The sequence below is a fragment of the Ambystoma mexicanum genome, chromosome 6q (genome assembly GCF_040938575.1).
Source record: "Ambystoma mexicanum isolate Mex_15411 chromosome 6q, UKY_AmexF1_1, whole genome shotgun sequence".
NCBI lineage: Eukaryota > Metazoa > Chordata > Amphibia > Caudata > Ambystomatidae > Ambystoma > Ambystoma mexicanum.
The window spans coordinates 819,638,522-819,665,718 of record NC_090937.1 but is presented as its reverse complement, the minus strand read 5'-3'; the positions used below and the strand labels follow the sequence as shown (position 1 = coordinate 819,665,718).

The following is a 27,197-nucleotide window of genomic DNA, read 5'->3' as shown; positions in this document are numbered from 1 at the left end:
CCACACCCAGAGTCTCATGCACCACAGATCTGGAGTGGGACCAGACAGTCAAACCCCCTTCCTGAGAGACAGACAGACAGACAGACAGACAGACAGACAGACAGACAGACAGACAGACAGACAGACAGACACACACACACACACACACATCACTAGCCCGCGAAAGCTGGGGCTTTCCCAGGTAAGTGCATGACTTTCTAGGGAATTTCCTGGCCTGGCCAGGCAGGAAGAAGGGCAAACAACAATATGGCGAAAGAACAAGTGAATGTTGTGTGGCGTGGGCAATTTTAGGGCACTAGCCACATTTCATAGCCATATGCAGTAAATGCAAGTGTGCACAAACATTTTAAAAATATAATTGCTGTCACCAGCTCGTCTTTAAGCACATGTAACATTACCAAACATTCCAAGTGTAAAAGACTAGAGTGATACAAAAGTATCCTCATTGTACTGCATTGCAAGATGCTGTGTGCAATGTTAAAAAGTGTGAAGGTCAAAAGAGAAACAGTTTCCCAGTACTGATAGTCTAAAGGACTGAGCAGTTTACCCATAACAAAATAAGCAAAAGGCCAGGGGAGTGAATCTGAAGACTTCACTTCCCTGCAAAAAGTCAGGACAGGTTCAAAAACAAAAGCACATGGTTTTGAGGTACATTGAATTATGGAAGGAAAGTTGCCAAAAGAGAAATCTTTCCCAACACTTGCTCACCACCAACAGGACTTGTTTGGTTATTGTTTGGTTATTGTTTTCAAATGCATGATGCGGTGGCGGCCCCTGATCTCAACAGGTGTGCTATGGACCTCAACCATTACGTCAATTTGAAGTTTAAGGATCATAGGAGGGAGAAAGTCAGGAGAAGAAGGGGTGGTTTCTTGCCAGAGGTGCTGCAGAACCTTCCACCTTGTTGCACAATTTATGGAAGCCTCTAGAATCTCATGTGAACTTGGAGGGAAAGGACTGCCTTTACTGACCTGACGACCTTGTTTTAGGTGGAGTTTTCCCGAGGACAGTGAAGGATTGCCAGACCTAATCGGAAGCTGGCTTGATACTCTGCTTGTAGCAGAGCTTTGTAATCCCACAACTCCTACCACAACTTTAAATTCATTGCGGCCATGAAAGCTTCTGTGTGTTCCTGACGGAAACTGCAGGACACGTTCTGATAAGTTTTCTTTTAAGCAGTGTCCAGAAATTGATCAACCTGGACTTGTTGGCATGCTTGAGATAAGGAGGAGGGAGATGTAGAAGTCTGAGCTTTCCCAAAAAGTGTGACTGCTGCCCGTTAGGGTAGATTTTCATTTGTATGCACAATCTCTTCCACATGCGAGTCCCCATGCACTTTTTGCTGGACTTTCGCCATGTCCCCCTGAGTGAGTGGGAACCTTTTTCCTTGAGCTTCCCCTTTTATTTTCTGTTATTTTCCATGTGAGAACTAATGTTCCCAAGGGCAGGGGGATATTTAGTATCCTTCCTAACTATTATATTGTGAGATCAGGACAACCAAGCTTTTATGGAGTGCCGTGGGGATACATAGCATCCCCTTTCTCACTGCTCCTGTAACTTTGTGGTTACAGTGACAGGCTAACCTGAATTGTTGGTGGCAGTGGTGTTAATCCTACCTACTTCTGTGCAATGGTTAATCCCAGGCTGTACCCAGAGCTGCGGTAGTGCACAGAAGGGTCACCACTGACCCAAAATGATGACACTTTTCTTTTTTCGTCATTTCTTTTTTGCTTGTCCCTTCTTGGTCATTCTGCCGTGCTGGGTGGGGGAGGTCCTGGTTTGACTTTTGTCTTTAGCGGGAATCCTTTGTGAAGCCTACCAAGGCTCCAGTGTGTTTGAGGACAGGAGACGGGGGAGGACTCTGAAACTACGCTGTTCTTTTTTTCTTCTTGTGTGCGCCTGCCTGGAACCAGTTTCAACTGAAAGGCCAGTCACCACCCAGAGTTTGAATGGTGCCAAAATCACAGAACCCCAAAGAATACTTTGCTGAAAGCCTCTTCACTTGACTCCTGCGAGTTCCACTCTAGAGTCCCTTCTTGCGTCTGCATGACTAAGAATCTGGTGACAGTGTCTGCATCATGCTGCAACTCCTTCACTGCTAAGGTACTGTGAGATTCTTGGTAGAACTTACCTAGAGCTGAACTGCTGCTCCTGTGTTGCTGAAGTGCTGATTCATGTGTTTGGGAGGTCGCCCATAAAAGTTCGGCCAGGCCTTACACCTGTGAGCCTACAGGGAGACTTCTCCGAAGTCCCTGACCCTTTTTCCAACAAAGATTGTTACTTACTTGCTACAGAAGACTTCTTCTGGAACTTTTGTACTTTCTACAGCTGTGCCTTACCTGTTTTGTCCTCCAAACGGACTCTGAGACACTCATAAATAGTTACGGATGGACTTCAAGTGTTAGGCCTCTGTGAAACTATTGCAAAGTATTTACTTACCTTGTGCTGTTTGTTTCATTTATTTTACCTGCAATAGTAATTACAAAAGTATTTTACTTACCTTTGAATTTCATACTACCATTCCAAAAAGTATTACAAAGTGGTTTACTTACAATGAATAATGAATGAATTGGTTTTCCTGAAGTTACTTAACTTTTACCTTTATTTCAGTGTATATATAAAATAAACCATTATTTTTATATAACTTTAGCATGTCAGCGTTTCTTTGGGCCTATGTGTACACTTACCTACAGCCCTGTTCTACCTCCTAAGATAAGCCTGGCTGCTGTGCCATTGCTACCAACAAAACTTGCGTGGTTCAGGCCTATACTAAGAGTTGAAGCCCTGTGTCCTAAGCATGAGTCTTCACAAGTCCAACCTTTTGGCTGACTTTTGTAAAACTCCCTAACACTGCCACAATGGTGGAATGTCTGACGTATCAAGCAGAGTTTCTCTCCTACGTGGGCGCAGTAGTGAAAGTCCATCTTCATGGCGACTGGCAGCACCAGTGCTGGTTTCCTAAACTGCCACACCTGGATGAAAATAAATTAACGACATCTCAGTCCACATTAGCGTCCACACAGAGGGGGAAAAAAACCTTGATGCGTTTGAGGCATCTCCAGCGCCAGAATGTCCAAATAATGCAGCAGCACCACCTGCACAACATGGGAATGGTGTGCATGAGGTCTTGAAATCTTGCGAAAAAAACATCTTAACTAGGTTATCTGGTTGTGGGGCCATGATTGCCCAAAGGGGTCAAAGTGTTTTGAGACAGCACAAGTAGCAGAGCCAAGTGCCCCCTGACACTGGGAGAGCAGTCCACCCTAGGTGAAAAGCGGGCTTGGGGGAAGAGCAACAGTTAACCTGGAGGGACTGGAAGCAGAAACCTACCAGAGCCTCCTGTTCCTGACACCTGAAGACGGTGTACCACCGTAATCCAGCCCCGTAGCTCAGTGATGGGGACTGTAGAGGATAAACCACTACCTTTCTGAAAGTGGTACACAGAGCCTAGCACAGGCAGATACCTCCCAGGGCCCTCGGGGTTAAGATCTAATAACCAGCAAGTAAGGGCCTAGGGGCGAGTTTCAGTACATGGCTGATTGCCCTATGGGACAGCGTCCTGAGTACAAGCCCTGACAGCTACATAAGTTCGGTGACAGACTCAGAAAGACCCTCGGTGCAGGCACAGAGACCTCAGGGCGAACTTCGAAGATGCAGTGGCGAGCAATGGAAGACCTGGCCAGGGTCCTCGTGCCCAATTCTGCTCCTGGGAAGTTGTCACCGGGTTGGGGTGACTGAAGAGACAAGAGGCTGGAAGTTCCTGAAGTGATCCGGAGGACTTGTCTTGAAGATCTTCTCACAGCACATCACACAGTGCATCCTTGAAAATGTACACTAAACACAGAATGTGAGGGTCTGCCGCTGAGAATGGCCTGCGACAGCCTGCGCACCCAGCATACATGGAGAAGGAACTGAGGTGAGTGTGAGGCAAAAGAAGACAAAATGATGAAAAAAGAAAACAGTTCTCAGCACCATAAATACCTTAAAAGGTAGTGATCTCCTTATTTTTCTGCAGCCAACCTACCTCTCCCGCTCCCAAGCAGTAAAATGCAGTAAAATGCCTTCAGGGTGGCATGATAATAAAATAATTCCAGAATCCTGAGCTTGCATTATTGAACCATACCGTTACTAGCTATGTATTTCATATAAAATGGATGTGTACCGTCAGATTTTCACGTTTTGCTAACAAGCGACGAGGTTAACCAGGCGTTCAGAGACTCAATGAAGAATAAATATACAATATATTATGTTGAGCTGTAATACTGCCCTGATGAAGGTTTTCACCGAAATGCATTGGCACTAACACCACAGTATTATGGACAATTTTCGATGGATGCTCTATGTGTTATCTATTAAGAAGATTTTCATCCAACAATTCAGAAATGTGCATTAAACATTTTCTGTTTCACATTCATTTAATTAAGAAGTTTCTGTTACTATGAGCATTTATCCAACAAACAGCAACCATTTATTGGGGCTAACTGAGAAGCGCCTTTCCTAACGAAGTGGATCCACTTTGTTTTTTGGAGAATATTGGTTTGAATAGATCCCGGTGCTAAGGGATCCTTTATGGACTGGCTGCTCCAGGCTAAAGTATTTTTATAGATTCTCTTCTAATAGAGGTATAGACATTTCTTACTATCTAGTGGTGCCCTCCTCCCTTTCCTTATTAATAGTCAAGGATTCCCATTATCTGAAACCCCCAATTCAGTCGAATGACATACAAGAACAATTTTCTAATGGAGACTTAAATATTTTAAAACTGGCATTATTGGCTTATTGCGCAAAGGGACTTGGAAATCACTTCTCTTCGTAAATGTCTTAGGTTGGTTTTAGTATGGTACAAACAGGAACATGATAGTAACATTTATGAGGTAGACTACTGTTGAATCCTGTTTGATAGGATGATATGATTTAGTAAGAAGAGCAGGGTGTGTCTTAAGGGGAGAAATTGTTATATTTTGAAATGCAGTTTTCAAAGCATTTATGCTTCAGTACCAGTGTGGTTTCAAAACTGCAGCTAACAATGGAAAGCACTGCATTTTTACAGATATAGTATGTTTACTTTTCATGTGATGGTAGCTCGCTGGCCAATCAACGCCATAACACTTACATTGGTGTTCAGCTGCTAGGTGCAATGTCCAGCTAACAATGTACAACAGACAGCTACTTGTAATCAATTTGATTATTAAAGGTACATTTCATGCTTAGAGAACAATAGATTTCATTGATTAGGTTGATGGATCTAGGCTTTTCATGGGTTAGAATCTACAATTCACAGAAATGCCATTATTCCCAAGGATTATTATTCTTAAACAAAATGTATGTCAACATTTCCTTGAAAAGTGCATCTTGCAACCACTGCGATCTGTGAAATAAATATTAGCAAAAAAAAGTATGAATCAAATGTTTCACAACATGCCTGTATATTTCCTAAAACTATTGAGTCTTCAGTCAACAAGACAACAAAGAGCATATAGCTGTAACTGGACGTCTGGTTTTATCAGAATGATAGAATGATCTTCTGAGCAAACATTACCTGCCACTGAGCTGTATTCGATCTGCCAGCTTAGACAGCTGATCTGGGAGCCTTCTTTGTTTGATTACACCTTCAGGAGTGACTGACACTTCACACAGCGAGTACGCATCTGGGGTGGCAGTCACAGCAAACTCCCGGATTGCCTGAACGACAACCTCCTTTGCCGTTGTATCTTTGCTGATCATGATGTATCGGCTTTGCTGGTCAGCCTTGAAGACCCTTAGCACCTGGTCAGGTAAGTCTGCAAGAGAAGAAAACAGAGGATTACAACAGAGCAAGAAACACTTGACAGAAAATAAGCTGGTAATGCTGGGAAAGAGACAGAGTATGTTAAACGTCAGATGCAAACCTATTCCTCAGACAGGTGGCATGGGGCAATGGTTTGGATGCTCCATGCAGTCACTAGGCCATAACAATGGGCAGAAGTCTTCAAGCTATGCCAGTTCTCCGATATTAAGGAGACTTCCTTAGAAGCATATTTCCTATATTGCATGCTAGCTGTACTGCAATGACAACTACATTATTAAGGTAGGTGCCTATTCTAGGGTGGTACCATGAGCTCTACTGTTAGCATAGCAGCATGAGCTGTACTGCAAACCTATGGTTCCCCACCAGTGGATCGGACAAAATGGGCGCTCCATCGGGGTCCCAAAATTGCAACAAAAGACACGAGCACTAAAAATAACTCTTTAGAAAGAACAATTAAAAAATACCGAACATCAATAGAGAATCAGAACAGCAATATACATCTAAACCAAACGCCAAATATGTCAAGTAGCAGTTTTCTGCACATTATTTGGCCCCCCACAAGTCCTTTTTCATAGACCAAAGTGATTCAAAATACACGTCACTTACCAAGATGTGGAAAGCCACGGGCCAACAGCAGGTGGTTTTTAACCCAACAAAAATCTGAGAATATAGCACATGCTCAGGAAAAGGCACGGGAGTGCTTCTAAAGATCTCTGAAGATCCGTTTATCATCAACCCATCCGCTGATATTCAATCCAGAGCAGAAAGTCACATCAGAATGGGAATTTCTGACTGGCTGTTAAGTTGCCCGCTGCTTAGATTTTTCTTTCTGCAACTTTCCATCGATTGACACCAATGGAATCTGCAGCTATTTTCTTGCCTGACGTTTGGAGGCAAGTAAGCCTTTTTATCGTCACCTACCTTGCTGGAGTCATTTTGGGGGCACTGGTCAGCATTTAAGGTTACCAGTGGAGGGGGTGTGTGCCACCTGTCATTTTTATTTTTCACTAACCACCCTACATTCCAGTGCTTTGGTTTCTGTAGCATCCTTTTTGTCTTTTTGATGTACATGAGGCAGGCTGATGGCCGGAAACCATGTTTTGCTTATTTTAAAAGTGTACTACCATGCACCATCCTTCTGATATCATAATGACATTTTGAGTACTATGTACTCAAAATGGCCATGCGGTTTAAGTCCTGTCTTTCTGCCCCCACAGGTCAGGGCAAACCAAATAAGGAAATGCAATTCCAGTGATACAGCTTTGATTGCCAGGCTAGTGTCTTTGCATGACTGAACTTGCCAGGGTTGGGTTTAGAACCGTTTGCTCTCAATATACATTCCTGCCTGAATGATCTGTTGCATAGCACATGTGGGTTTTTTGGCTGTCCATGATTGGACAGCCCTAACCTGTTTGAATGGTGCAGATCCTTGCCACTGGTGGTTAATGGCAGCCCCCAGATCCTATTTGGGATAAGAGGAGGAGCCCTGCAGGGTTCACAGAGGTTGACCATTGGAGCCAAGAATCTGAAGACAAACAGCCTGTGCTTAAGACCCAGAAGACTGTTGCTGCAAGAAAGCCAGCAATGCCAAAGACATCCCCCGGTGAAGCCCTTCTGTACCTTTCTACAAACAGAGATGACACTAGTCTGTTGTCCAACCCTTGCACTGGTGGGACCAACCGGTCCTGTGCTCTGCACTACAATCCAGTTGTTGGTGGATGCAGAAGTGTCCCAGAACCATCTTGTGTGCTGCCTATTCGCTAACAAGGCCACTTTGCTGCACTGGTCACCGTCCCGAGCTTGAGCTTGGGACACTGCAGTAATTCACTTTTGGCATAAGATCAACACTGATGCTGTTCTCCCAGATGAAGCACAGCCTCCCTGTAGCCCGATTTTGACAGCTGCCACTAAACGCACCTGCTGACCCCTGACCAGCGTGGGTTAATTCGCTGCTGCACTGCATCTGCTTTGTCCAGGAGTTCTCTTCATATTGTCAGACCCACTGTGGCTGCCGTCCTGAGGTGGCTGACCTGTCCAGCTGAGAGTCTGTTGAAGCTGTCCTAGAACAGTAATCCCAGTGTAATCTGATCAAAACAGGACACCATATTCAGCCACTGTACCTGCGACCCCTACACCTCCATCGATGGAACAAATGCTGGAAGCACATGTCCCCAACGACTCCAAGAACCCCAGAGATGGTCACTTCAAAAATTAGAGTAAAGAGCACAAGTGTACCTACCTGTTTTCGATCTCCCCCTCCCGTCACAGGGATAGTATGGACATAAATTCATTCCATGAACACACTGTGAAGGCGGAATTCTAGTCGAGCATACTCCCCACCTCCCAAGTGGGGTGGGATTGAGAGTGTACCTCTAACATATTAACTTTAGTTGGGTCATAGATGGCACAAAAGCAATATGAAATTCAAGGTTTATTCAAAGGTCTTTCATTAAATATTTGTGGGCTCTAGGGCTGTCCTTTTCTATATCTCCCTTGGGATTTCCCCCCTAACTCAGATGCCTGTAACACTGGTTAGTTCTACAGAATGGTGCTAGGAAAGATTACTCTTCATAGCACCTTTCCCTCCATTTCTATAGACCCCCAAACCTTTTGCTTTTCAGTTTTGAATCTGACCTGAACTTTTGACAGAGCAGTGAAGCCTTCACAGCTTCACTACACTGGCTTTTGCTCATTTGTCATGAGGAAACTGACATGTCCTTCAGGCTGTCAGCACTGGGAAACATTGTGTCCCTAAGTCTGGTTACATTCTTGCCACCGTTGGAAACATATCATTGTACAATGAGTCTTAAAATGCAGTACAATTGGGTGCACTTTTTTGTTTTGCCCTAGACTAACACTCATAGGATTTTTGGTTACTTTAGGGATGCCTAAGGGACAAGCTGGTGGCAGCAGCTACTTGGTGTTATTTTTTTATTTAGCCTTACCGAGTTTGGCTACTGCAAGGCCATGTGTGTTTGCTGCCAGGAAGTGGGTTGGTACTGTCTGGTCCCAATCCACAAACTGGTTTCAGTGTGTCTGAATGGTATGCATGAGCTGTGCCACCAGTGGTCATGATTGGACCACTGCTGTTAGGTGGGTGTGTAGGGGTCAGATCTTTAACTGGCTAGTGGGAATTTCGGCAATTACCTGTCTTTTGGATAAGAAGAAGAACCCTGTACCCATTCAAGAGAGATCCTGGAAGGAACTTTCAGGAGCCAAGTATCCTGTCCAGCTGCAAGATGTGTGAGGAGATTGTGTACCCATCTGAAGAAGATCTGGCGACCAACTTCTGTTGCAGTTCATGGAAGTGCCATGTCTTGTAAGTGCTCTCCACAAGTCCTGCGACAGAGCTTCGACCCTTGGGATGGTGGGAACAATCACCCTCGACATCAGCATGGTATCCTGCGAAGAAGAACCGTCGGAAGTGCCCCTGGATCACCCAGTGGCTAGCCAGCTCTAAGTTTGAGCTACTGCCCTGTAGGCATCACCGTTCTGCAGAACTTTGCGGATCGACAGTTTGTTCTACTGGACTCGTCTCTGGCAAATTTCATGGTTCCAGCATTGAGGTGACCCGAGATATGAGGCAAAGTCTGACTGCGAGAAGCAAATCCCCCTGCGTCGCTATACATCAGTGGCTGTCGTGCAAAATATTTTTCCTGCATCCAGTCCTGTGCTGAGAGGGGTCCTGCATCAAGTTCTCCTACATTGGCCATCCTGAAGACCTAGCACCAGCAATTGTTGCGTCCCGGAGAAATGTTGAAACCTGCAACCCCGAGCACCCAGGACCAGAGCCGATGGTGGGAAAAGCGACTTTGGACCCTCTTCTGAGGACCTGCCAAGTCCTAGGAAGTATCATAGTGCAGGGGCTGAGTACTTACCTGAACCCCAAAACTCCCTTTCAAAAAACTTTTGAAAAGTTTTTGTTCGTGCAAGCATTCCGAAAGTGGGGGACACTTTTATTCACTAGAACAATTTGTCCTCTATGTTAGGGACGCTTTCCTCAAGTACACTTGAGGTAAGACTTCATAAAACTATTCCTTTGGTATCCAGGTCCGCAACTCTAAGCATCAGTCTGTACTACTCATGGAACCTTGGTAGATTGGCACAGCAGTCGGGCTTATCATTAGATAAATATGTGAGCTGTAACTAAGTACGCTGAACCCAGCTAGTACAGTAGTCCAAATAAATAGTTACACCAATAAAGTTATATTAAAATATATATTTATTATATTTACACAAGGAATGTCTTAAAAGACTCAGATCACTTAATCAACATACATAGGAATACTTCACTTTTCAAAGGCCACTTCTTAGTTGGTAGTTGCTTGCAGTACAATTGTTTCAGAGTTTGACACTAATGACAGTTCTACCGTATTATTGGCACGACCATGCACTTGTGCAAAGACAGAGATATATGGTAATTGTATTTAGTTAGCAAAACCACGTAAGAATGTCTTTTAGGAAGGAAAAGGGTTGGTTAGTCATACAGTAGCAAAGGTTAACGTTCTAGAGGCGGTTTCTTAGAAAACTTAAGCTTGTAAAGTCTGTGAAAAACCTGAAGGTGTCTCACATGCTAGTCCCCGGGAATCTTTCATCCAGGTGGCCAGGACATGGCCATCGCTTTTGGGTCCAGTTCCTGGAGGTGGACCAGTGCGGGAGTATCACCTGGGTGAGAGTTCCTCGGGAGTGGAAGTGGGACACTGGAGGGCGAGACGCGGTATCCCCTTCCATGTAACACCTTTACCTCATCCGACCCGGTAGGATATTTATTAACTCAATCCCCCACCCTTTTCCAGCACAAACACTTTCTCACGGACAGCTCAGTGTGAGAGAAAACGGACTAACACCCGAGCCGTATACCTGACATGTCCCAATGCAATGGTCATGCAGTCGGGCAATTACTGATCATTACACACACACCTGACTTCCATCAAACTTCCCCACACGGATAAAAGGCAGTGCATGAAAGAATACTCTGAGCGAGGCAAAGCACATGAGGAAGCAGCAGTTCCAAGATGGCAGTTTAATACCAGGAGAAAGACAGCAAGACCAAAGAGGTTTACAAGAAGGGAAGTTCCCTTGACCTTTTCAGAGAAAGACTTACTTTCACGAGCCTGGACGAATAAGAAACACAAGACCTGGAATCAAAGCTGAAGAAACCTGCATGGTGTGTCAGAGGTGCCTCAGGTTCTCCCGCGTCGATAGTCAAGGCGGGGAGGATCGTTTTCCACCGTCGCACTGTCCTTGGCTCCTACAACAAAGCAGTGCCAGTAAAGTCAGCACAACTGGCGAGTTGGGGAGACTGACACCAGACCAGTCTGTGTTGAAGCCAAGGTTGCAAACGACAACATTGTATAGTGAAAACTGAAGAGAACAGTGTATGAAGCGTATGTGGCAAGCGATGCAAATATGATAAAACAGCTGAGTGATTGAACTTTGAAGCCAAGATCTGATACTGTAAACAGAGTGGTCTGGCTCCATGTGGGGGCTCATTCGAAAGTTTATTAGGTATCTGGCTAAGAGGTGGCAAATGTTATAAGAAAAGGAATTGTAAAAATCAAAGTGGTCCTTCAATGGGTCAAGCAAAACCCCAGGCACATTCAAAAGTAAATGAAGTTGGTCCGAGGCCGGCGGAGGGAGATCAGCTTAGAGGTTTGTGGTGCAAAATCTGTGTTAAGAATGTACAGGGGAAATTAAAATTGGCCTGGACCCGGCAGAGGGAGGCTAATTATGTTAAAAAGGGGTCTGAGCGCCAGCTGAGGGTAATCCGTCGTGAACCATGAGTCACCAGAGAAAGAATATCCTACGAACAACGTGAAAGCGGATCTGAGCACGGATGAGGGGATCCGTGGTGAATGGTGAACCGCCAAGGAAATGGAGTACCTGTGAAATCTGAAAGAGGAGAGAACTTTTCGTTTGTTTGTTTGTTTGTTTGTTGCATCAGGCCTTCTGAAAGAAGAGACTTTGAAACAAAGAGACTTGGGCACAGAAGGCCTTGATGGTAATTATTGAACTGTATCCTCGTGCTAGAGAAGCCAGAGACGGTGCTAAACTCGAGTGAACCACCTTGTCCCGTGCTGAAAACATGGGGAAGGGAGGCCAACAACCTGGACATATCATTTTGTACACACTTCTTTCTTTTTGTAACATTATTTCCCCACATTATTTGTATTTAGAGGTAAGGATTAGCAATAGGTTTATTAGTAAAGGCACTTTTATTTTGACCAGACACCACTAGAACGGAGATATTACTATTTGATGGTCGTAGTGTGCTCACATCTGTAGATTTAGGATTAGATGGGCGTTTTTCAACCCTTGTTTGAAGTTCAATAAACATTGAACTGTGGGCACTCGTGTCCGTCTTACTATTGATATAATGCCTCCCTTACATGTCTGATCCCTAACCCTATGAAAAAGTCAGTTCAGAGATGGCTCGCAGTTCCTAGGAAGCAGCAGAACAGCAAACATTCCTGAGGATACTTTGTCTCTAGGGCAGGTTACTAGCAGAGTAAACGCAACGTTGGAGACCCTGTTAAAAGGACTCTCAAAGGGGACACAAGCCGACAGCTTGGGTTAGAGGGAAGAGTGGACGCCTCTTCGTGCTCTCCAACACTAGAGCGACTTCTTGGTTTAAGGTAAGCAAGACATTTTCACCCCACAGTACCTTAGGTTAGAAGAAATGTTCATGGCTGGATTCTCCTCCGTGTAGCAGCGACGGACCCGGTCTCCAGATTCCTTGATCTGGTGATGAGAGGCCGGTCTCTGACAGAGAGGTCTCAGTAGCAGTCTTGAGTGAGGATCCTTGGCATGGATTTCTTCTGCTTCTTTGGTCAGTCTGCGGTTTTGGCATCTTTTTCTCAGCACCAACAAAGGACGGTACTTTCCCGGTCAATCTTCTTTGCTTCTTAATTCCTGCACTCTGGTGAGGCGGCTTTAGATGAGTGGGATCGTGACTCTGGAAGTGCACCTGGAGGTCAGCAAAGACTTGGACGGATTCTGTTTTGCAAAGACGATGCATTTGAAATGGGTCAGAGGTCCCTGGGTATTCCTGTTCTGCACCTATTGAGAGGCATAGCCCTTCGGGAGAAGGTTCAGGGAAGGAGTCCTCTTCAGAGCTCCTCTGTAGAGTAGAAATCAGGGTCAGGACAGCAGTGTTCACTTCACAGTGATACAAAGGGTCTGTAGGCATCTCAGGTCACCTTCTTAGGTTACTTCAGTTTCCAGTGGTTGGCTAGCCTTTTACCTCAGGAAACTCACCTATTATTCAGTTTCAACACACACTTCTCTGTAATCTCTCTCAGTAGTTTACAGAAGGGAGCTGGTGGCTTTCTAATCGGGACAGCTAGCCCCCCCAGTGAGCACTGGTTCAATTCAGGCACTCAGGCAGACAGACACACTGGAGGTTAGGCGGGGACACCTAAGGGTTCCCACCAAAGGCAAAAATCGTCATCGTCCTCCTCCTCCTCGAATGGTGGAAGGACTAACAAATGACATCCAAGCTAGAAATGGGGAAAAAAGAAAGTAGCCACCACATTACTACTTAGGTGACTATCGTGCATTACCGATACTGTGAATACAGCCTATGCAAAAATATAGCACAATAGTTGGTAGAACACGTCCACTGCCACCAGCCATAACTAGAAGGCTGTCTATGTGACAAAAATGTCAGAGGAGCAGAGAGAAGGGGGATACAAGTTATCCCCTTTGCACTCACATAAGGTGGTGTGTGCTAATCTCTTATAGTACAACGTTTTAGGAGGAATACAGAGTATCCCTCTATTCTTAAGAACTGTAGTTACTCGAGTATAAAGAAAGAGTCTTAAAGGAGAACCCTGAAGGGTTCCCAGAAACACTGCCCATAAGGAGCTGTGTGCTGCAAAAGTTAAACACGGATGCCCTAAAGAGATATGGAGGAAAGCAGACTCCATATGAAAAGTAAAACACAGAGAACAGAGTTCCAAAACACATACAAGAATGAATGGGTGGGTGGAAAAAGGCCCCACTCCTTCAGGGAAGAAGGAAAATGGTCCAGAAGTCCAGAGAAAAGTGGTGGGGGTCTCACTAAAAAAGGGGATGAAGAATAAAAATGATAATCTCCCTAACACTCTACCCCTTGAAACTCTTCATTGGCCCCCAGAAGCCCCTTACTAACTTTTACCCGTCTCACAAAACTGTGTGTAACTTTGGTGAAAGTTTGGGCACAAGGCACCATACATCTTAGGGATGATTTCTAAAGTTCGGGTGGTATCTTTGTGGACCTGTAGTACTACATACTAATATTTACCTTCCTTTGGAGGGTGTTTGTTATATATTTTGCCCAACATTGTATATGATTGTATATGTGTGTCATTTTTTTTAGTTTGTGTGATATAACATGCTAGTAGTCATTTTTTATAGTGTTAGTAGCAGAAGTACCGGTTCTCCGTAAAGGTTCTGTGGACAGATAAGGTAACACTCATCACTTCTTGAAAATGAATGATCCTGTAGGTTGCTGTTCTGTCTCACCCTGGCGTGGTGCAGTTTGTTGTGGTGCAAATATCTCGGAAACCGTGCATCGTAAGGCCTTCAAACATGGTTTTCGAGGTACCATAGGGCACTCAAATTTTGTTCGTGTTCGGACCAGTTGAGAAAAATAAAAAGTCACTCTCCGGTGAACATGGTTCACGGCTTTGTCTGCAGGCACCATCTTGCAAAAATCCCCTGGAAAATGAATTTCACTTGGTGCTGCAAACATTTGGAAACTTCTGGAATGCCACCTGCGTTCACCTGCGCCTCACTGGTCCATTCGCCTCTGATAGATTTTTGGTTTCCCTTTCTGGTGAAGATGGTTTACAGCTTCGTTGGCATGCCACAAACCCACAAACAAATTTTAACTTTTGCTGAAATCCGGAGAAAGCTGTGGAATGTACAAATGTCATGTAGCCAGTATTATCCGGAGGGTATTTACAGGTAACTATGCAAAATCTGGTGCAAATTGGTGAAACGGTGTGGAATTGTATAAGAATCAATGCTTCACCAAGCCACAAACCCACAAATCCTGCCAAACCCACAGACACATTTGGACTTTATATACACACATATATATATAGCCATAAATGAATGAGTATTTTTATAACTGTTTGTCAAAGTGCTACTTAACTTTTCACTGTGCGTACTCATTTAGTGCCCCTTACCAGGCACACCCTTCCTTAGACTTAGCCTTCACCACTCGCCTAGCTACCTTGAACTGGTTTGGCTACAGCTCTCGGAGTTGTCCCTGTCACTAAACTAGGTTGGTCTCCTATACATCTGTCCACCAGTGAAGAGTAAAGAAATCCAGTCCTAACATGTGGTAACCTCTGCTGTCTAATGGTTACCTTCGGCTAGACGTCGCTCTTTAAGTGTGAGCTGTAAAATCTCCCTCATGGACTTCCTAGCTGTCCCTACTATAGCCAGTTGTTATTATTCTAAGGGATTTGGGAAGTACATGTTACTTAGTTTGATTCAGGCTCATTTATGCCCACCCTTACCTTTCCCTTCTACTCTTACGGTGTCACCCTGCACCTTACTCCACCCATCACTCTTCTGTCCCTACGATGTTTCACATCTCCTAATTTTCAACTCCACCTTGTGATGTTATCACTTCTCCCAGTTCACTTCACTACTACTCCTCCTCCTCCTCCCACTACTACACTCCTCCCACCACTACTACTACTCTCCTACCACCACTACAAATACTCTCCTCCCCCCAAACAAAAATGTCCATGTTGACCTTGCATAACCCCACACTGACCATCAGCAAACAACAGCATATTTCTCTTCAGCTCGGTGCCGTAACCGCCATCTTCGGTCACATACAGAAGCAATGACCACCTGGCCAGTTCATAGCACTTGTAAGTGGACATCCAGGTGCATCATACCTTCTCTACTCGAACGACAGACATAGAATATCTGTCAAAGTATACTTCCTATATTGACATTTTCGAAAGAGCTTCATACTTGTAGGCTTCATTACAGCCATAATTAACCTTTTTTGATGTGGAAGCAATTCCTTATGCAAGGATGTAGGTTCTGCCCGGAACTGCAATCAGATAGCTGAAGGAATAAATCCAACAGATCCTTGCTCACTGCTTTATTCACCTTTCACCAACAGATCCTTGCTCACTGCTTTATTCACCTTTCAAAGTCACTCCATGCCTCCCCTCTTCTTTGTGTGCAAGGGACAAAAGATCATGCATTGAAAGGACCTTGAATGGGCCTTGAACTTTATCACTATTAAAAATCAGAACCCTCTCTCCCTGATCTCGGTCTTGGCAGAGTAGGTCTGTCATGCCGCCAACCCGGATTTACACTCTTCTGTGTCATCTGCTGCATATAGGAGATGGATGTAGAAGAGTGGACTATACTCTCTAGGCTTCAGTGTGGGCTTTTCGAGTATCAGGTCATTGCTAGTGGAAGGCTGCTTCAACCTTTTTGTTTGTTACCGACAAGGATGTTGGGAGGGATTTTCAAAACCATCACTGGTGTGGGGACTTGGAAGGCCAATCTAGTGGAATTAGCAAGGGCTTTCCCACCTAAGCCTTACCAAACTATCAGGTTAGCACAGGCTGAGCAGAATTGCTTAGACTTGGGAAGTTAGGTGTTTGGTGAAGAGTTAAAACTAACACCAAACAAAGATTGTCAAGTACTACTCCAATGAAATAAACATACTATTTATTTTAAAAAGTACTTGCATAACAAGATTACTACACATGCTAAAAAGCCCCCCAGGTATTTACATAATGCACACTGCAGGCAATTCCAAACCTGGGGTTTTAAAACACTGAACTGTTTTTGAAATATGTTGTTCTAGTTATACTTTAGAACCACTGACCATAAATTCACAGTAAAGTAAAGGGAGAAAAAGTGTTAGTTGATGGCAAAACACACACCTTCTAATTCACAGTCTTATCACAAGGCTTACTAGTCGATTAGTCCAATCCGTAGTGAACAAGTGTCAAGTTCACAGGGAGGTACCATGATAAGCATTCAGGAAGTTCATCAGTCTTCAGGAACAAACCTTGTCTTGAGCCAACATGTAGGTAATGCAGAAAAGGTCCAACACCATTAACAAAAAGATTCACACTTCCAAGCCCAGGACATGGAGGGGATGCCAAGAATGAATTCCAGACCAGGACTCCACTGCCATTGGTCAGATAAGGTATGTTTTTGGTTAGAGTTCACATCCATACAATCGCTATGAGGCAGGGGGCCACCAAATGTGTTAAGTGTACTGCATCCCCTCATTCTGATTTTAAAGGTACCTAGCCTCGGGAAAGTAAGAATCACTGAGACCAACTTCTGACACCATTGGTCCGGGTGTAGGTGTTACAGGTGCAGAGGTTATGGCCATGAGGTCAGCGTTGGGGTTAGGTCTGCCTTTGCGGGGCATTAACGGGGTCCTGAGCATGACCCTACGAAAGTGCATTTCATTATTTGGAATATACAGAAGTGGATAAAAAATCTAGACATGACCAGCAGGAAAAATGAAGAGAGCCAGCAGCAAAAGCATGAGGTTTAGAGGTTGTGTGGGAGAAATGGGCAAGGGGAACCCATAACTTAAGCCCTGTGTCAATACTCAGAGGTGTAGTAGTAAGGCATTTGTAAAGCGCCTTTGACCATTAGTATGGTCCCAACATGCTGTAGGTTGAACACCCTCAGAGGACCGGAGTCCAGGTATGGGAAATATTCAAGGAGCTGCTAGAATGCGTGTGTGCATATTGGCCAATATTTAGGATGCGAGGATTGTCCAAGTCCCTGCTGCCCACCCATGTTGAGCTGGCATGTGGATGGATGGTAAAAAGTGGGGTAGATGGCATATGAGAGAGCTGGATAGAGGTTATGTGTGCAACTACACAGAGAGGTTTTGGCATTAACGGTAGCTACATTCTTATGGCAGAGGTGAAGTGTGTTCCAGAGGTGTAGGATGGCAAGTGCGTAGATCTCCTATGTAGGGAGAGGAAAAGGTTAATACATGATTCACATACCAGGCAGGTGCCCAGGATTGGTACACTGGCTAAGCATTGAAACAGATAGATTCTTGAAGAATTAGGACCTGAAGAGCTCCTAGGAATAGCCTATGAGTAGCTATAAACAATAGATAATGGGGTCAATAGCTTGTTGAGTTAAACGATTATCGTAATTCCAAACTACTCTTGGCAAAAACATAGCTATGATTTCAAAGGACTATATTTCAACACCCAATTAAAAGTAAGGTCTGCGCTCATTGCTTACATCGAGTGATGATAGGGTGGAAGTATAATACAATGATCATGTATGGGTGAGGGATCCTGTACTGGGAATCTAGAGTCCTAGGCTGTATTATTAAATCATCTGAGTTAGAGCCTTGTTGCAATCTGCAATTCGCAATGAGCTGGGTTAGAGAGATGGCTACGCTGCTTGGGTATCTAGAACACATGAAGCGTTCTTCCTCTGGATGCATACTATACCTGGACAGGGTTAGAATACTGGAGGAATGTGAAAGTAGCCTTAAGGAGTCGGGTGAGTGTTATCTTAAAGGTTCCTTGCTGAATGAAACCACTGATTAAGGAAGAGGTTGTTGTATCTTACCTAGCCAAGAGTGGTGAGCGGGTTCGATGTCTGAGAGAGGCATCTCCATGAAGCGAGTTAGCTTGTAGAGGGGTCCCCGAGTGTCTCCCCCATCTCCTGTTGGTGGTCTGAGCAGAGGTTACTCTTCTGCATTGGCAAAATATCCCTTTTCTGATGATTGATATATGAAATAAATAACTCCTGCAAAATTCCACAGATTTCTGGTTATCTGCAAAGTGTGGAAACAGCAGCAGCCTGGATTCCCCTGTTCAAATGTCAATTTACATGAAATATCCCACCATGCACTAAATCAGAGAAAGGTAACATCACATGTTTTCCTAATGGTTTTATGCCATTGGCAGAATAACCTTTAGTCCCAATTGAGTAAGTACCATTATAGGTGACTTCAGTCGGCTCACAGGCTCTGGCATTGGTTTGTATGACTCCTGCAAAAAGACACACAAAATTGGACTGTCCTTCAAGCGCAGTGAATAAACCAAAAGCATACATTTTAGCAGTGATGTATTCACTACTATGGATAAAAAAACACAACAACCAAGGAAAGACCATCAGTGCAACATAGATAGGGATGCATTAGAGGTGGGCGTTAGAGCTATTTTGCATCAAACAGGCTAGAGGGCAACGCGCTGCAGCTTCCTTTCTCACATTAAACAATATGAAGGGATTACACCATTGAGAACCAAGTGGTTCGCACAATTAAGCAGATATTCACAGATTGGAGGCATTATCTGCTGGGGGCTTGGGACAGTCTATGGGCTTATTCTGATCATTGTAACCTCCAGTTCCTGCAGCCTGCTTGCATCCCGACAGCCAGACAATTGCACAGGCAAAATTGATTGCAGAATTTGACTTCACGATTCCCTAGAGATCCTGGTCAATCAAATACCGACTCAATGCTCTAGACCAGAAGACCCTCGGCCAGTGCCCATGCGGCCAGTGCCCATGCGGCCAGAGTTCACATCATGTCACCCAAAAATGTTCAGTTATTCAATATTAGTAAGGACACACCACACCCTGTGCTCCACGGTGTGGACTTGGGTGACTGGCGAACCAAAAGGGGAGATTGCAGATGGTCTCACCCTCAACCGGGGACACCTCTGTTCCAACACTAGAAACAGGCTGCCTCAAAGTGAGCTAATTTATTTCATGAATCCCAGCTCATGTGGCACTCAGGACAGAAAAGGAATCTTGCATTGGAACAAATATATTTTGTCTGGCACATTTACAGTCATGGCAAGCCCAAAGGAATTTTGTTGCCAATACCCACATTAAACAATCACTAGCACACAAATACTCTTTATTCTGTGGTGAAATGCAGAATGCAAAGCTATCAGGATGGTGGTTGACTCAACCAAACTGGAACACTTAATTGCTCTAAATCTTGTACCGGCCACATCCAGACTGGTACACTTAATGCATTAGCATCAGTACTGCCTTTGGTTGTCATCCCAGGCGAAGGCTCTTATTTCACCAATCTGTTCGGGTGTTAATTGTGTGCTTTGGTCCACTCACAGACGGACAGTCAAAGTGAATGGTTGAGCCAGTCCATGGAACAGTAACTGTGCTGCTTCTCAGCTGGGGACGTAGAGGTCCATGAGTTCTATGTGGGAAGAACAATTTGTAGGTACTGTAGTTCACTTTGAGGTCTTTGCACTTCTCAATTGAAGAGAGTCACTTTTATTGCAACTTAGAATGCTAACCGCAGAGAAGTCCCCGTTGGAGAATTTTCAATCCTCTCTGGTAGAGTGCCCAGAGAATACAAGAAATAAGCTAGACTGACATTAGCCTCGCCATTTTTCACATGATGCAACCACCAGTTAGCAACCAGCTCCCTGGATATGTGGTGCTGTATAGCAACCATGACAGTGCAGAAGTGACTTTGTTTTGTGAAACAGTGTCAGTTACAACATCTAGCCATATTCCTATGGATCTACGCCCACAGGGTCTGTAACTGCTGTTATCCCTGGGTTCTGATGAGCACAGGCCTGGGGTTCAATAAAAACTTTGAAGAGCTGTAAATAGCTCTGAGCAGTATGAGGCTGCCAAAGCTCGGGGCTCCAAACAGTGCAACAACATAATGTGGTACTAAACATTCTCTAATACAACATGTCCTTATTATGCCATGGATCATTGTCAAAGCGCAGCTCTGGGTCATTGACTCGGCAATGCTTTGCTGGGGCTACCGGTTCATATCTTCAATGGTATCAAATGAAGTAGTCTAAATCGAATTGCTTTCTGCATGAACACTCATGACCATACCAATGGTGGCAAAAAACAACAAGGGCCTAGGCTAGGCACTAAGGAGCATTATGGGTACACAAATAGGTAGGGAAAGAATGACAGGAACGCCCCTGTCAATTGCTACTTTTACTTTGAAGTTACTAATGTGTAATACCCCAGGCCAATTCTAGATAGCGGAATATGCATAGCATGTGCATCTAAACAGAATCACAATACTCGGAAAACATCTCTCTCGCACACATGAATTAAACCTGACAACGAACTGAAACCATCATAAACTATAGCTAGCTAATCAAACTAATACATTCTTGTACGTCGAGTTTGATACTGGATGCCTTAACATTCAGAATTATTAAATTCTGCTTTACATGCAAAAGCAAAAGTTGGATAAGGATCTCTCTCCAGCTACAGATATGATCTACATACTAAAGTGAATGCAAGACAAGGCGGCTCACCTGGAGTAGTGTTGAAGTCGAGGATGCGGTGGTGAGATTGCAGCAGGTCGGGATTACTGGAGGACAATGTCCCACTGACAGGTAATGCCGGAGGGATGTGCTTTGTCTGCCTTAATCCAACTATGCTGTCATCTTGGGACTGGCCAATTCCAATGTCACTGTGAAACAAAGGAGCACATTGAGCTACTCATTGCATATATCAATACACATACACAACAACCTTTACAAAAATGATTCTAAAATGTCACCTTTCTGTACACCTCATTGATCTCTGGAAAAAAGTGCTATCACATAGCCAGTACAATACAATCATTGAGATACAATTCATTTAATGTGTAGTTTTTTTCAACACACGTGCATAGCTTGTGTTGATTCTTTCACAGTCCTCTGAAGAGGGCTGTAAAGCCGGTATACAGTGATTATATAGAATACAAAACAACTAATTCAATTTTAACGAAAAAATTAGTAATTTTGGAAACACAAAAAAATGGTGTTGGGAGTGGGAATAGTGGTTTTGGGGGTCAGGGGAAAGTATTACTAAAAAAAGGGGGGGGGGGGGGGTTGGCAGGAACTCAGCCAAAAACAACAAAAAGAAAATTCGTTATTTTGGTTTACATTTTATATTCATTAAAATTTAATTTGTTGCTTTTTCATTCAATGAAATCACATGTAACCATAAAACCATCTATGGTTGACAACCAAAAGATAGACCAAACTCTAAAGTGGTACAGATGACAGAGGAGTATGAGCTCAACTGGCAAAGAAGTACAGTTAGCCAAATAGCTACCCCAGAGAATACACTACAATGCACATTATTATAACATCACACCCAGAATGTCTGTAAAATACTCTTGTGTTAAACTTTGCATATAGTAACACAATGCATGTATACAAATAGTAAAGGGCCATGGCAAACCCTACCCACCGCTTAGAAGAATGTTGGCCCACTGCATGCTGGTAGGCCCCCAAAACATCAGGTGGATATAATGGGAGCCTAGACAATAGTAAAACACATTTACTAAGTCAGGTTCAGCACCCAAAATGCCAACACATGGATAATTGCAGTAATTCCCTGCACCTTGGGTAGATAGCAGAAATAATAACACACGTGCACCAATAATAACACACGTGCACCATGCACAACATGCAGCACGAGTGGTAGGCAACAGTAGAAAATTATTGGTTAATATTTAGCCAATAATGCTCAGGCAAGTGATCAAAAGTTATTATTAAATTACTTTCATGATACCACACCCATAAAGTCATTACACTCCCTGAAATTATATACAACAGTACCCAGTAGTGTCCATTAGTAAAAGTTTTATTCGGAAGGCCTTGTTCAATTGAAGATGATGTAAGAATATCATCATCAAAATAAGAATATTTTCAAAGTGCAAATTCTATATACAATGAAATCCATATTTAAGCTACTGTACTTCAATTTAGAATGCTTCAATAAAACATTCTGTGCACTACAAGCGCATCAATACATTTGGGGTTATTAATACCACCGTTGCTACCATTGCATTCTTCTCATTCTCACTGACAAGGCTCTTCAAAGAAATTGCATTAATGCCCACGATGCATGTTAGGGGAGTTTTTCCAAAACTCCCCTTTGAGGTAAGACTTAATAAAACTATCCCAATGTTTATTAAATCCCCAACTCTTAGGATCAGTCTGTACTGCTCATGGAACATTGGTGGAGTGGCAGATCAGTCAGGCTTATCACAAGAGGAAGATTTGAGCTGTAAGTAAGTACACTGCACCTAGTTAGAAATGCAATTCAAAGAAACCCATAAATGTATATTAAAATATAGATGTATTATATTTATATTTACACAAGATATGCTTTTTAACACTTTGCACAGAAACACAAATACTTTTGGATACTTTTTAAAGGACACTGCTTAGTTTGTAGTTGCCTGCGGTTACAATTGTTACAGAACTTGACAAGAATAACAGTTCTACCGTATTATTGGTACTACCGCGCACTCGCATATGTCAGAAGAAATACAGTAATTATATTTAGTTAGCAAAAGCACATGAGATAAGTATTTTAGGAAGGAAATCAGTTGGTTACTCAAATACTAGCAGATCTTAAGGTTCTAGTGGCAGTTTCTTCGCACAGCAAGGCTTTTAAAGTCCAATTCGCAACCCTAACTAAAAAACAGTTCAGAAGGTCACAAAGTCTTGTGAAGCAGCAGAACGACAAAAGTTCCTGTGGATACTTTCTAGTCTGTAGGTTAAAGATGCTGGAAGATTAACACAACGTCAGAAGCACTATTGAAGGACTCACAAAAGGGACACAAGCAGCAGCTTGGGTCAGAGGTAAGAGGGGACACCCTGGGCACCTCTATGTGCACTCCAATGCCCTGGAGTGACTTCTCAGATTAAGGCAAGCAACACATTTTCTACCCACAGTACCTTATGTTAGAAGGCATTTTCGTGGCTGCATTCTCATTGGTGTGGCAGCGATGGACCCAAACCTACAGATTCCTTGGTCTGGTGACAAAAGGCAGGACAATGGATGGGATCTCTCAGCAGCAGTCTCGAAGGAGGACCTCTGGCATGGATTTCTTCAGCTTCTCAGATAAGTCCGCGGTTTTAAGTGCCTTTTCTGCAGCACCAACAAAGGGCACCATTCGCCCGGTAAATCTTCTTTGAATCCAGTACTCCGATGAGGGGACTTGTATGAGTCGGATTGTGTCCCTGGAGGTTCACCTGGAGAACAGCAAAGACTTGGACGGATTTGACTTTTCCACGACGATGCACTTCAATTGGCTTGCCTTTCACCTCAGGAACCTTACTTCTTATTCAGTTTAAGCACACGCTCCTCTGCAATCTCTCTCAGCAGTTTACAGAAAGGGGTGGGTGGCTGTCCAATCAGGACAACCAGACCTCCAGTGGGCACCGGTTCCATCCATGCAAATGAAGGACCGGGAAGTAAACAACTCCTGCCCCACTTCCTGCCTGCCCAGACACACTGTAGCCTAGGCGGGGACACTGAAGGGTTCCCGCCGAAGGCAAAAAACACACACAGACCTCCCTCTCCCAGAATGGTAGAATAAGGGATAACAAAGAACAACCATGATAGAAATGGTGAAAAAAGAAAGGAGCCACCATGTTGGAACATAGGTGACCCTATTGTGCATAACCGATACTGTGAATATAGTCTGCAGTAGAAAACAGCACAATAGTTGGTAGAATACGTCTACTGCAACCAGTCATGACTATAGGATTGTCCATGTGACTAAAAAGTTACAGAAGCAGAGAGAAGGGGGGATACTAGGTATCCCCTTAGCATTCCAGATAAGGTGGTGTGTGGTAATCTCTCATAGTATAAAGTTTTAAGAAGGATTCAAACTATCCCTCTATCCTTAAGAACTGTAGTCAGTAAGGATAAGGAAGGAATCTCAAAGGAGAACCCAAAGGGTTCCCAGCAACACTGCACATAAGGTGCTGTAAAATGTAAACACAGATGCCTTTAAAGAGATATGGAGGAAAGCGGTCTCCATAGTAAAGATAAAACAGAGTTCCAAAAATCAGAGTAAATAAGAATGAATGAGGCGAAAAAGGCTCCCCTGATCAGGATAGAAAGAAAAAGGTCCAGAAGTCCATCAAAAAGTGCTGGAGGCCTCGCTAGGAGAGAGGATGGAGCCTAACAATTATAAATCTCCTCAACAGTCCCACCACCCTTTTGGATGATGGGGGCTTTCTAGCCGAAGATGCTAGAGGATATGCAGACAAATGCTCCAGAAACAGTCCCAGCAAGACACTTCCAGCTCACCCAATTAGGACATTGGGGAGGCCAGCACAACCAGAAGTAACAGGAAGGACAAATGCTGCAGCTAGTATGGGCAAACCTGGTCTTCAAAATTCAGCAGCACAGCTTTGTTGAAAAATCCACCAGCAATGTAGGTAAATAAAAAATCCAGCAGACTTTAGGAATGACCAGATTTGCTTCGAGATTACCCATTCACTCACAGACTGTTCTAGGCCAGCCCATCATTCACAAAAGGCAGACACACAAGGGTTTTGGCGGGAAGCCTTTCAGGGAGGCTCTGAAAAATGCTAAATACTATGGTCCATCCAAACAATTTGTGTTTGGCTTGTCTAGGGCAATGGGACAGTCTGTACCAGTCCAAATCACCATAGAGGATCTAGGATACGCTCAGAATGATCTCATGTTTGCACAATGGTTATTCTAGACCTGCCTTATGGTATCCCACAAGGGAATGACCCCAAACAAAATAGCAGACAGTAGGATTTAGTACTCCAATGGCTACCACAAAGGTACATTGGGCTACTTAATGCAGTAAAATAGGCTGCAGCCCTGGTGAAGCAATAACTAAATTACAGCTGCCATCAGCCTACTCCCAGAAGCAATGTAGGGTGAGATTATCACCCTTGGTCCAAAATAAAGGAGCAAAAACCGTAGAAGCCACATGGGCTACCATAGGACAACACGATAAGAAGGGTTGTAATGGCAGGGGACGTCACTAGAAAATTGGCTTCCTGATTTAAGGGACATGGCTTGGATGACTTTGGGACAAAGAAAATGAGTGAGTGGGGAGCACACCGTTGCCTTTGTGAAAACACCATTAAAAGGATTCACAACACAGTTTGCCTTTAACTTACCCTATGGCCAGATGTGGCTTGCAACAGAAAAGCCATCTTCATTGAGACTTATCCTATATCGCTTTCAAGTGTTTTGTGAACTTGAGTGGACACCACCACATTCAGTTACCAGGAAGGGTGTGGAGGCTGTAACAAAGCAAGCTCTTCACAAATGGATTTGATAAAGACATATTCATTGACCCAACTGATCAGTAAAAGATTGGTACTGAAAGAGTCCAGTTTAATACCAGACTTAGCTGGATTAGAATGATAAATAGGACAATATTCAGGGAACTATCTGGATGGCTGATATACCTGCACAGACATCAGGGGCCAAACCTTGTCAGTAAGTGTTAGGGTATGACTGAGCCTACTCAGCAAGTCTGATCAAACAGTCACCAAGCTTGCCAAAATAGTGTCAACAGGGTACACGCTGTTCTTCATCATCCACCCACAAAGAACTTAACTGAGTTTGTGTAGCAGAGTAAAACCTGTTATGAACGGCTTGTTGAGGTAGACCATTGTGACGTCCATCAAGGTTAGAACTTTCAACCTTTGAATCAATAATAGGAACGCATTGAGTGCCAAGACTATCATGCTAAATTCAAAGACAATCTATTTGCCATGGTCAAGTGGGACCCATATGTCTTGGATCTGTAGGTGTCCCATTGTGTATCTCCCAATTCTATTGGTACAACAATGGTCTATGCCATAATCCACTACAGAATGTCCTTTTTGGCCTGTTTCTATGCTGAGATTTCCATTAACAGGGGACTGAATTCTTGACTGCAGGTGGCAGCTTGGTGGAGTAGAGTATTTCACATTTATAACCTGGATTTGGGCACTGCCAGTACTGTAAAGAGGGCATGGTATCAACAGCAGACATGCACAACAATAGATGCAAGTTTCAAAAACCTTTACATAGAAAATCAACAGGGTTGGAGTAATTCCAAGCTAATCCCAACTCTAACATGGGAGTAGTCTCAACCATGAAACAAAAGAAAACAGTTCTCGTTAGTCTAAGTCGTGTTCTAAAAGGTCTATACTAAAGAAACCTAACCTAGCCCTCTTTCTCTAACAACAAATGTGTACAGGGGAAATAAAGAGTTATCAAAAAGAAGTGTCAGAATGGCTTGTATAACAGTTACCTTGCCCACTTTTACTAGCACAGGGCTTTAGAGAGTTCAAATGGATAGGTGACAGGCACAGTTTGAACAAGGTCAGCACACTCTGGCTTACTGAGACACCTGCACAGTTCAACAGCTTCTTTAAGCTTTCTTGGTCACGTTTGCCATGTACAGTTCAGTTCTGAAACAACCATAGGACCACCGTCCTACACAGGCCTTCCTCAGCCGGACTCAAACCTGTTTCAATGTTCCCTTTTCTTTCACCACAGCGCAATGTTCACCTTCATTTCACAATAATTCAATATGCACTTTCCGTTCACCAAAGGGTCTTTATAGTCTTCCCTCTACTGGGCACGAGCCTGCCTTTTCCTTTCAGCTTGG

General features: G+C 43.8%; 1 protein-coding gene across 13 annotated transcripts in view; it reads right to left on the bottom strand.

Moving 5' to 3' along the window:
• RAPGEF2 (Rap guanine nucleotide exchange factor 2) overlaps positions 1 to 27,197 on the bottom strand; it is a 1,671,940-nt gene that overhangs the window by 153,682 nt on the left and 1,491,061 nt on the right. For all 13 annotated transcript variants that reach the window (XM_069631345.1, XM_069631346.1, XM_069631352.1 and 10 more), the window contains 2 exons: positions 21,073 to 21,230; positions 5,540 to 5,780 (listed from right to left, as the gene is read on the bottom strand). In XM_069631345.1, coding sequence (XP_069487446.1) covers positions 5,540 to 5,780; positions 21,073 to 21,230 — 399 coding nt within the window. The remainder of the gene's footprint in view (positions 1 to 5,539; positions 5,781 to 21,072; positions 21,231 to 27,197) is intronic.